General features: G+C 34.0%; 1 protein-coding gene across 2 annotated transcripts in view; it reads left to right on the top strand.

Moving 5' to 3' along the window:
• The window catches only part of TBCK (TBC1 domain containing kinase), a 205,621-nt gene that overhangs the window by 109,550 nt on the left and 83,216 nt on the right, over positions 1 to 12,855 (top strand). For both annotated transcript variants that reach the window (XM_080796178.1, XM_080796177.1), the window contains exons 21-22: positions 7,160 to 7,196; positions 8,474 to 8,635. In XM_080796178.1, the coding sequence (XP_080652304.1) occupies positions 7,160 to 7,196; positions 8,474 to 8,635 (199 nt within the window). The remainder of the gene's footprint in view (positions 1 to 7,159; positions 7,197 to 8,473; positions 8,636 to 12,855) is intronic.

Raw genomic sequence — 12,855 nt, 5'->3', positions numbered from 1 at the left:
GAAAATGAGTGGCACAATAGAACAGTTAAGTCTTACAGAGCATTTTCTTGATTTTCAAATATTTTCTTTCGTAGCAATCTTTGTTATACTATATGTAGCTAAAAGGATGATAATAAGTCAGACATAGACAAAATAAAGGATGGAGAATTTGTAAAGTAAAAGAAACAGAACCTTTTTTACTCGAAGTAGGTGTCATGGGACTGAGGAATGTTGATTCTGCAAGCCAGCAGGAGGGTAAATACTTTAGCCTTCCAAGGTTATGCTTCACCTTTATTGAGTCTACCCCAACCTGTAAAACATGTACAATTCCCAGTGCTTAGGGTTCCCTTCTCCTTACCTTCCACTCCTGCACTCCTTATTCCAGAGTGTGTGAATCTTTTGTTAAATGGCTTCCTAAGACCTCAGCCCTTTGGGTTCTTAAAATACATTTTTTATTACAAAAGTTTCTGGACTGTTATTAAGAATGATCATTGTAATTCCTATACTTATGTCTAATATATCCTCTGCCAGGTGTTTTAGGCCCATTAACTAATCTTCACAACTATCGTAAAGGTTTAAAGAGATCACTAAGTCTAAAGTATCAAGAAAATATGTGAGAGTTTCTATCCCTGCTAAACAACACCACTACCAAAAACCTGTTAGTTTTTAAGCATTCTTTCGTGAGTGGAGTCTAATGCAGAGAGTCATTATGAGGCATGACTCATGGTCAAAGTGTATTTTATAGAAGTAACTTAAATGTAAACATACTTCTGACTTGAGGCAAACAGAAAATACCCAATATGCTCATAAGAAGGTAGATTTAGAAAGTCAACTAAAAGGATTCCCTTTTATAATAACAATTAGGGGCACCTGGGTGGCTCAGTGGGTGAAAGCCTCTGCTTTTGGCTCAGGGTCCTGGGATTGAGCCCCATATCCCGAGCCTGCTTCCTCCTCTCTCTCTCTGCCTGCCTCTCTGCCTACTTGTGATCTCTGTCTGTCAAGTAAATAAATAAAATCTTTAAAAAAAAAAGAATGTTATAAAAAAATAACAATTATATTACATACAATATAATGAAAATAACAATTTTATTGTTATTAATATTAATAGGGAGGAGAGACAATATGCAATATGTAAATATACATTTGACAAAAAGATTCATCCAGAGTTTATAAGAAATATTTCCTTTTTTTAGTCTTTTATATTTGTGTACATTTACAACTATTTAGGCCATAATTTTCTACTTTTTAAAATCAAGGTAGTGAGCTTCCGACCTTTGTTTTTCCTATTGATATTTGTAATTTTGATATTACCAAACCATTTGGAAAGATGTCCTGAAATGCTAAATATCACTATTCTTTCTTGATGTAGCTAGGGGGCAGTATTTACTCAGCTGACTCTTGGTTGACTACCACTAGGCCAAACAGAGCAAAATAACTTAAGGATCTGGAGGAAATAGCTAAAGCATGTATTTTTTTTTTTTTCATTGGGTTTCAGTTTCTATCTTTAAATCAGGAAAAGCGAATAATATCTCTAACCTAATAAAAATAATTTTCATATTTTTAGTATTTGAAATGAAATATTTCATTATTTAATTTTTTTAAAATAAGATCTGAACTAGCCTAGTATTCAAAATTATGTTATATTGCTGTCTTTCTCATGTATGACACTGTATTATGAAGATGTACCAATATCCTAAGAAATTACTTAAGATCAAGATGTCAGTTAAAATTTTAGAAGGAAGAAATAAAGGAAGAATAAATAATAGGTACTACCATTTCACAGAATATATTGCCTATTTATTTACCTGGATTTAGTTGGTAAGAGGTGTCTGGTGCTGGTGAGCACTTAGGAGTTGTTATATATTAAAGAAATGTTTTCAACTTGAATTTTTACTTTTCAAATATTACTAGAATATGCTTCATTTCACTTATTTCTAATAACTCTTTTTATAATTGTTGTCAAAGTGTAAGTATATAATTCAGAATTTTAAGTTTAGTGTTGTTTAAATACTTCCCACTATTTAATATGAAGGACATATATATATATCTCTTACCCAAAGAAGATTTGCTAATTCTCTTATTATTTCATATTTATTGAAAACTTCTCAAGAACATATATAATCTCATATTTGGATCTTTTAATCTATCCCTTTCAGTTATCCTCATTATATATTTCATTCTTTCTTTCAACAAATATTTGAGTGCCATTTTCCTAGGCTGTAGGCATGTCAATGGAAAAAAAACCAAACAGGCAAAATCTCTGCCCTCATTAAATTCATATTCTAGTGGGGGATAGACAATAAAAAAGATAAATATACTATGTGATATGTTGGGTAGTGGTAAGTACTAAAGAGAAAAAAAAAAACTAAGTAGGGACATGAATGTGAAGTGCTCAGATGAAGAAGAAAGTGAATTTTTAAATAACATAGTCAGACAAGGGAGTTGGGGGGGGATGGGTTAAATAAGGTTTGGGGGTTAAGGAGCACACTTGTGATGAACACCCAGTGATGTATGGACATGCTGAATCACTGTATTGTACACCAGAAACTAATATAACACTGTAAACTGGAATTTAAAAATCGAGGGAAAGAGAAAAAGGAGGTGGAGACAGAAAGAAGGAAGGGAGGGAGGAAGGAAGGAGAACAGAAAAGGACGAAGGGAAGGGATGGGAAGGGAAGAGAGAAAGAAAGGAGAAAGGAAGGAAGTCAGGGAAAGCCCCATGAGAAAAGTGACTTTTGCATAAATGCCTTAAGGAACTGAGTGAAAGAGCAACCAAAACAGAAGCTACAGCAAGTGCTAAAGCCCTGAGGTATAAGCATGTCAGGGATGTCGGAGAAGCAGCCAGGAGACCAATGTGACAGGAGCTCGATGAACAAGAAGATGAGAGTCAAAGAGGACCAGGTTTTACATCAAACCAGATTGCATAGTTAAGACTTTTCCTTTTATAGTGGTGGAAAGCCACTGGACACTGTTGACCAGAGGAATGCCATGTTCTGATTTAGACATTTTAACAAGATCACTCTGGCTGTTATGATAAGAGAAACCCAAGGAGGAACAAAGATGGAATTTTAAAAGGTTAGTCATGCGCTATTGTAATAATCTAGGCAAGAGTAGCTTGAATCAGGAAATTCGTGGTAGGGGTGGTAAGCAGTTTTTACATTCTGGGTAAATTTTGAAGGTAGAGCCAGCGGGAATGCTGATGATAGATGTACAATGTAGGAGAAAGAGAAGTTAAGAATGATTCCAGAATTTTTTACCTGAGCAATTAGAACAGAGTTGCTCTTCACTGAGATTTGGAAGACTATGCTTAGAGGCACAGATTTTTGAAGTAGTCTCAGGAGTTCAGTTTGGGACATGTTATATGTATATCTGTTAGACACACAAGTGGAAATGTCAAGCTGACATTTAGACATGTGGGTTTGGAATTCAGGGTAGAGGTCTGGGATGGAGCTATAAAAATGGGAGAGTCCTCACACTATATAATCATTTGGAGAAAAATAGAAAAGAGGAAAAGTCCAAGGACTAAAAATAGGGCATGCCAATATTTAAGTCAGGGAGATGAAGAAGAACCAGCAAAGGAGATGGAGCAACAGTCAAAAAGGTAAGAAGAAAAGGAGATGAATGTGGTATCTTGGAAGTCAAATGGGAGAAGCAGGTTGAGAAGGGAAGAGTAGTTAACTGGCAGACCCTGATGATTGGTAAAAAGGAATTGAGAATGAGAATTGGCTATAGATTTAGCAATGTGGAAATCTTTTATGACAAAGATAAGAACAGTTTTGGTAGTGAGGTGGAGATAAGAACCTAAATGAAATGAATTGAGAGAATATGTAATGAACATCTACTGCCCTTAATGAACAGTACACTCCTTACAGGCTGGGGCTATGTTTTATTCACTGCTATTTCCTGTCTGTCAGGCAGAGAATGAGTTCTCTCCTACTGTGTCTTCTATTAGCTATGACTCTGTTGTGTTTTCTAATTGGTTTCCTTAGGATTGATACAGTGGTCCTCAAACAGACAGTTTTGCCTCCCAGAGGATTTTTGGCAATGTCTGAAGACATTTTTGATAAAACTGGGCGAATGCTACTGGCATCTAGTGGGTGGGGGCTGGATTGCCGCAATAATCTGAAAATGCAAAGGACATTCCCAATCAAAAGTTATCTAACCTAAAATGTGAATAGTGGTGATGTTAAGAAATTCTGGTTTATATTATAATTTTTTAACTTTCCACAGTTTGCTTTCAAGTAATATTATATCACTTCAGAGATAGTATGTACTTCCATTTTCCCCTCCTAGTGTTTATGTTATAGTTGTCCTAAATTTTATTTCTATATATGTTATAAACCCCACAATAAATTACCTTTTTTGCTTTAAAGAGTCAACTATTTTAAAGATTTTTTTAATAAAGTCTTATATTCAACCACATACACATTTACAATTCCTGTGTCTGTTCATTTTGTGTAGATCTAGATTTCCCTCTGGTATCATTTCCCTTCTGCCTGGAAGACTTCTTTGGCATTTCTGGTAGTGATGAACTTTTTCAGTTTGTGTGTGTGTGTGGAAGAGTCCTTATTTTACCTTTTGTCTTCGAAAGATATTTTTGCTGAGCATACAATTCTACATAGACAGATTTTTTAAATACTTTAAAATGTTTATACTTTAAAAATGTTACCACTCTCATTTGTTGGGCACTGACAAGAAAATATTTTTTGAGAAGAACCTTCTCAATGATACTCTTACATAATGTGTGTGTGTGTGTGTGTGTGTGTGTGTGTGTGTGTGTGTGTGTATTTTCTCTAGCTATGGTGTAAGATTTTTCTCTTTACCACTAATTTTGAGAAATTTGAATATGATATGCCTTGATGTGGTTTTCTTCATGGTTCTTTTTGGGGGGATCTTGAGATTATTGGATCTATTATTTAATAGTTTTCATCAAATTTAAAAAATGTTCAAGCTATTGTCTCTTGAAATATTTTTTTCTGTTCCCTCATCTTTTCTCTCTCTCTTTTCATATCTCTAATTACATATATATTTAGCTGATTGAAGTTGCTCACTGATACTTAGGGCTTTTTTTTTCTTTCTTTTTTTGGGGGGAGGGGCGTCTTTTTTTTCCTGACTTGGTTTCATTTTGGGTAGTTCCTATTTTGAGGTTTTCAAGTTTACTAATTTTTTCATCTGCAGTATCTGATCTGCTCTTAATCCCATCCAGTATGTATATTTTTATCTCAAACATTGTACTTTTCTCTAAAAGTTTGATTTTTTTTATCTGCCATGTCTCTACTTAACATAAACTTCCTTAACTTTTTGAGCATATGAAATACCATTATAAAAAGTATCTTAACATCATTGCCTGGTATTACAAACATTTATATCCATTCTGTGTGTGTTTTGATTGAATTATTTTTCTCCTCATTACGGATCACTTTTTTCTGCTACTTTTTACTATCAGTATTTATTTCTTATTAGGTTCCAGTCATTGTGAATTTTACCTTGTTGAATATTGGATATTTATATGTTCTTATAAATATTCTTGAGCTTTATTTTGGGATGTAGCTAACTAACATTTAAACAATTTGATCCTTTCAAAGCTTGCTTTTACGGTTTATTAAATAAGACCACAATGGCATAATTTGGGAGCATAATTTTGCTAATACTACTAAGGCAATATTCTCTTTTTGAGTACTCTACAGAATTATTTGTTTATTACAGGTTTTTTGTTTGTTTATTAATTTGTTTCTTTATTCTGACTGGTGGTAAGATGAACTTTTCCTGGCTTTGTGTGAGCCTGGCAAGTTTTCCCTCTGATCTTTTGAAGTGATTCCTTCCCTAATTTGTGTAGATTCCTCAGACAATGATACCCTCTTTCCTACGTGGGAAAACAGATTATGAGCGTGTTGCTGAAGTAATTCAGTTAAGATTCCTAATGGCAAATAATTGGAGGAGGGTAGATGTATTATAATTTAATATATGTCATGTCCTTTAAAGAAAGAAAAGATAAATAATAATAATGAAACTAATATTTAATTTTGTTGTATTTTGTTTTCTACAATCCATACTCTTTACAGTGAAGTCACATACCTTGGTACTCTTCAGTTTTTCCTTTTATAATGTCACTTGAAAGAACTCTCTCTGTGTCAATGTATATAAATGATCTTGTGGAGAGCAATGAGTTTTATTCCACATACAGTACTTAGATTTTTGATGTAGTGTATAATTATACCTAGGTTCTTGACCAGCATTTTAATAGCCTAAATATTCAGTCGTGTGCTATGCAAAAACATATGCAACTCTGCTGATAAATTCATAATTGATAGGTGCTGAAAGAATATTTATCTAAACCCTATAGGTAGTACAGAAATCTTTGTCTAATGGGTCTAATGGTAGGCAGCATTCATACGGAAAGTAAAATAAAATTAGAGCTTTTTCATATTTTTCTATAAATTATTACTGATTTTTGATAATTACTATACTGACAAAGGAGATTTTACTCTATTTTTGGAAATTAGGAGTGATTTCTCACTTTCAAAATGTCAAAAAAATTAATTGAAAGTATGTGTATGTGTGTGTGTGTATTTATTTTCACCCTAGGCAGTAAACTTAGGAAAATAAATTTGTCACTCAGCTATAGACCCAAATTATTGACCCAAATTACTTCATTTCTAGATCTTATTACTTTTAGTTTGTTATGAAGCTTCGTATTAATTTAGAGAGTGGTTATAGAAAGCATATGCTTCATATCACCTTTTTATAAGCCATTTTGGACATTTTTCAAATACCATCTTATCAATTCTCAAAAATACTAAATGTCACTCCACACTGATAAGGACCATTAAAATCCCAAAAATGTTTTTGTACAATCTGAAAGTACACCCTTGGAATTGGCTTGCTAGTATTGTGTTTGGGTTAGACATTGTCTTGAGTATTTTCTTTGATGAAATGAAGACATTCTGTGGAATAACACTTCTTGGCAGAAGTGTTGTCTGCAGCATTTGTAAGAGATAATATTATTTAAAAGAGTATTTGTGGTAATAATTATAATTATCAACATATATTCATATTTTAATCAGTGGGGTAGGCCAAAGCATCGAATATTTTTTACCATTCAGCTTATTGATAATCATTGTAATTATATTTTATTTCTTTTTTACCCATCCCTGGCACCCCTATCCTCTTCCACCCATAGCTCTATGCCATCCCTTGGTTTCTCACCATGTTTACTCGTAAGTATCATTTTCCCTTTTCTTTCAATATCGTATTAGTAAAAGGACAGTTCCATTTTTTCCCAGTATATTATAGCTACAGTTATATTAAAAGATATATTTATATAAGCATCCTTATGTAATTCTAGTGTAATAGAGTTGGGTAGGGAGAAATGTGAATTGTTCTGAGGGTGAGTATCAAAAAGAGTATTGCAAAGGATGAGTGTTGCATAGTGATGTATAGAATGCCTATCTTAAATGTCGTGACATCCATACAATCTCTGCCCTCTATTGAAAAAGAAATTAACAATAACTATAGTATTTATATAGAGTTTTTGGGAAGGCAACTTTTACAAACCAAATGAGACTCAATTTTTAGAGATCCTCTAGTAACTAATATTTTTGCTATTTCTAAACCTAGAATTCCTCTAGAAATTAAGCAGATTATGTGGATGTGTAATAGTTTAATCAATTGCAGGTATTAATATGGAGGACATTCTGCTTAAATGCGTACAAATGATATATGGAATACCACAGTTAGAGTAGATCTATATCCATTAGCCTGAAAAGATATCTGCACTATCATTAAATGTAAAAAACTAAAGTTGCAAAAAATGGGTTAAACTTTTTATGGGAATTTAATAAAGCAATTATTTAGAATGCATAATAAAAATGTAATAACACTCAATCTAAAATAAGAATAAATTTCATCTAGGTAAGTAAACTTGTGAAAATAATATAACAAGAAAATTCTAGGAAGAAATATAATGAATGGAACAACTATACCAGGATTGATGGTGGAGGTTAGAAAATGTCATCTATTTGACCAATCTGATTATCAATTTTTTTTTTAAATTTTTTTTTTTATTTATTTGACAGACAGAGATCACAAGTAGGCAGAGAGGCAGGCAGAGAGAAAGAGAGGAGGAAGCAGGCTCCCCGCTGAGCAGAGAGCCTGATGCGGGGCTCGATCTCAGGACCCTGAGATCATGACCTGAGCCGAAGGCAGAGGCTTTAACCCACTGAGCCACCCAGGCGCCCCTGATTATCAATTTTTAAAGATGCCTTAGGAAACAATAAATATTGTATAAAAAGAATTTTATAAACATTTTATGAAACCAAACCAAAAATAGCATTTATAAACATTTTATAAAAACAGTTTGGTACTATGTGTTCTTAAACAGTTTTGACCATAAGGCATTTGTCATATGTCTAGTAAAACAGCTTGTTATTGTTTTAATTTCTGTTATTTTGTTTTTTTATTGTAATTAAAATATTTTTATTTTGTTGTATTACAGATGTATTTCCACTGCACAAAATTTTCCACCTCTGGGATACCTTACTCCTTGGGAATTCCTCTTTCCCATTCTGTATTGGAGTAGCAATTCTCCAGCAGCTACGGGACCGGCTTTTAGCTAATGGCTTTAATGAGTGCATTCTTCTCTTCTCTGATTTACCAGGTACAGAATAAATAAATAGAATCATTCAATGAAATGTAATTATAAGATAATGAGACAGTCTTATAGTAATTTGCAAAAATAATCATCCAAGCTTTCAAAATCTCTTCTTGAGCCCTGACTTCCTTCTCTGGATTCTGTCACTCATATACTGCCACAACTGCTGTTCCAGCATTGTATGTATACACACCTGGGTCATACTAGATGGCTGTGTTTACTTTTAAGTCAGTAATACCACCAAAAGGGTAAATGAGCTGGGGGAAGTAACATATTTGCCTTCAATCTTAGGACAGGCCTGTTTATCTTCACCTGCTAGAGAGTCAATATGGGCTACTTGGTTAGGTGTTTGAGAATCTTTATTTTCACAAAGATGTAATCCACATGGAACTTTGCTCTCTCCTATCCATAGCTGCTTACTAACCATGTGACAGTTTGAGGAAAGGAAACACAGTGCCCTTGGGAGAGCACATAACACTCCTGGGAAATTCCATGCCATATAGTGTGGGATAGGAGGTTAAGCTATATATTATATTCACAAGGGAAGAGTTTGTAAATCTAGGTGTTAAATGCTAAGTGTGGAAATAGGAAATTCAACTATGGTCTAAGCTTTGCTGCTGTGGTTGCAAAGATGAATATAATGTGATTTCCTAGGATATAACAATCTGTGAAACTAAAAAACTAAACTTTATTTTTGTAGAAATGGAAACATTTTTCAGGTAGAAAAGTCTACTTTTTTCAAATAGCATTTAATTGGCTCCAACCCTTCTGCTGCATTTATTGTTGTTCATACTTTTAGGCAGGCACGAGTGACTGCTGGTAATAAATACACTTAGAGTTATCCAAGAGATGAATTTGCCTAAATTTGCCATTTCTCATACAATCACATTTGCCATTTCTCATACAATCTAAAAATAGTGGCAAGGTATTTTTAGAAGAAATACTGAGATTTTCATGGTACCATCCAGTACTAGATATTGGCCACTGGTGTTATGAGGACAGCTTCCAATGTCACCACCTTTTAAGCTCAATTACAGGATGATGTCTGTCAGACTTCCTTCTGCCCTGTCTAATATTCTGCTATAGTGTCCATCTGAATTGAACTAAGAAATGTGAAAGGAGCACAAAACAAGGACAGATCATCCAGAAATATTATGTAGATAAATAATGGTGTCAGTAAAGCTAAATCCCAGTAAATGTAGGCTTGTGAAAAATACCATGTTTAGAACAAAAAGTCAAGGCAAGAGTGACTTACTTTTGGAAAACATTCAATAATATTGATCAATGAGACTTAGCAACTTTGCTTTAATGTTTCTGAGCTGTGAAATCACCTAAAGTGGATGAACTGCTAGTTGGGAAATTTTGACCACTTCCTGTGAGAACTTAGGATAAGTTAAGTCATTCATTCAACATGTGTCTAAAAAAACAATTATATGACAGATACAGTTTTATGCACTGAGGCCATAAACATAAGGATAAGACAATACCAGCCCCACAGGCAGAAGAGGAAAAAGCACTGGAAGCTTAGAACATACCATAAGGATGACACAGAAGTATGCAACTGTATGACCATCTAACTCTAAGTAGGGTACTAATTGAGTGACTAGAGGATAGAATGAGAGATAAAGATATTGGAGTGAATGGACTAGGGTGATCTCAGTGATAATGGTGATAAAAATTGATGAAATGTAGTCCTGAGTATGAGGACCTTATATGATATGCTGAGGAATTTTGGCTTTATTCCATATGCAATTCAAAAGTTTTAAACAGAAAAATGGCATGATTAGATTTATATTTTAGAAAAAATATTCTGGGTGTAATGTGCAAAATGGATTGGACACTTCTAAAATGCTATGATTCCAAAGAATGGAAAAAGAACAACTGGCCAGCAATTAAGTTCAAGAATATGGTAAAAGTGTACCAATTGATCTTTACAACAAGAAATTATATGGCAAAGTCCCCGGGGAATTTTCCCATGCTATCTCTCCTTAGCAATGACAAAATATTGATAAATTGGTCTCTAACTGCACATTTCTTGTGATTTGGAATCCTCTTATCTAGTAATAACATTCTATCTGTGTGTTACTTGGACTACAGATGATACTCATTACAAACAATGTTAAAATGTGAGATGAGTTGCTCAAAATTATTGAGTCTTGAGTCTGTGCTTCTTTACCCACTAAAATATACTTCCTCTGAGTATATTAAATGATGGTAACAGTTTCATGAGCCTGAGGATGTCAGGATGTTCTTATGATTTACCTTGTAGAGAATGCTTCATAATAAGCATATTTTATTCCATTCACCCTTTTTTTTTTGTTAGTAAGATAAGCAACTTCATAGTTGTTTGTTCAGCAAATGTTTTCATGTCTTAGAACATCAATACTTAGAATAATTCTCACCTTCTTATAAATAATTTTTGTCAAAAATATCTGTAGTTGAACTATGGAGTATTATGCCTCCATCAGAAAGGATGAATACCCAACTTTTGTAGCAACATGGACGGGACTGGAAGAGATTATGCTGAGTGAAATAAGTCAAGCAGAGAGAGTCAAGTATCGTATGGTTTCACTTATTTGTGGAGCATAACAAACAATATGGAGGACAAGGGTAGATGGAGAGGAGAAGGGAGTTGAGGGAAATTGAAGGGGAGGTGAACCATGAGAGACTATGGACTCTGAAAAACAACCTGAGGGTTTTGAAGGGGTGGGGGTGGGAGGTTGGGGGAACCAGGTGGTGAGCACGGATTGCATGGAGCACTGGGTGTGGTGAAAAAACAATGAATACTGTTATGCTGAAAAGAAATAAAACATATATATATATATATATATATATCTGTAGTTGAGATAGATAAATAAGTTGTAGATCACCCTTACGGTTTTGGATGTTAAGAAAATTATTCAGATGTTCTAAAATGTTTAATAGATAATAAATAATGCTGTATAATTGAACAAATGGAATATAACTTCATATTTAGCCTCTCCATTCTAGTCCAACGGAAAATTTTACGCAAAAAAAACTTTGCAGGTATAGACGATACAAAGACCTTGTGCTGCTTCTTTTTGTTTGTTTCTCTCAATATTTAAACATATTTTTAATTGATTAAAGATTTATAGACAGTTAAATGTATAGACCTCAATTACACAATTCAATACATCTGACAGTAATAAATATCTATGTAAACAACACCATAATCAAGATGTAGAATATTTGAATTACCCCAGAAAATTTCTTCATGTCACTCCCCTGTCAATCTCTACTCCCCGCTTAGTAACTGCTTTTCTATTAATGTGTATGAGTTTTATCTGTTCTTGGCCTTTCTGTTTTCTCAACTATGTCTTTTGATAAGTTGACACTTTGGATTTTAATAAAGTTTATCAGTTTTTTTCTTTTATGGATATTGTCAGGGGATGGACTGAGCTCAAGTGGGCTGATAGCCACTTACTGTAGTAGTCAATTAAGACAACAAGCCAAAATTAAACTAACAGTCAAGTCTATAATTACTTAGTGCCATAGAATATGAAAGAGGCTAAACAAAAGAAAGAACCAACTCCTCCATGTTTTATTTTTCCACATGGAATAGTGGAGGGTCAGGTGGATCAGCACAAACATGGAAGTCTAACTACCAAGGAAGCCTGGAATAAAAGTTCCTTCAGTCTAATGGAACTGGAAGCCCAGGAAGGGCAAAGTGGAAACAGACTGGAGTAGAAAAGTAGTTTAGAATAAATAAATAAATAAATAAATAAATAAATAGGAAAAAAGTACTTAGTACTCAACTAGAATGGAGGAAATATCTCCATGTTCATCTTCCTCTAAAAATGAAATCTTTGAAAGTTATCTGAAGAAGGCCTCTGCTAAAGGCAACTAATAAAAGACCTCTGTTTTGGGGTCTGGATAACAAATGTAGATATGTGTAACAGCGTGGTCAGCCAGGGAGATCTGAGTCCTTGACAGCAACTGCCTTCAGAGACTACAGTACATTGGCTATTTACAAAGTCTGGTATGAAGAGGGCCGCCTTCTCCCATGAAGCCTCTAGGTAAAGCATTTGTAATTGCCTATGGTTGAGCCTGAAAAGTCATTTATGGATTTTTATCCTGGAGCCAGAATCCTCAGATAGTGTGCCCTCCCTAGGAAATGTTTGCCTACTCCAAAAATCATTAAAGTATTTTCCTAAGTTTTCTTCCAGAAGCTTATTTTAGTTTTCATTTCTTGGTCTATGATCCAG

The sequence above is a fragment of the Martes martes genome (genome assembly GCF_963455335.1).
Source record: "Martes martes genome assembly, chromosome: 2".
Classification (NCBI taxonomy): domain Eukaryota; kingdom Metazoa; phylum Chordata; class Mammalia; order Carnivora; family Mustelidae; genus Martes; species Martes martes.
The sequence above is the reverse complement of the archived record's forward strand: the minus strand, read 5'-3'. Positions and strand labels throughout refer to the sequence as shown.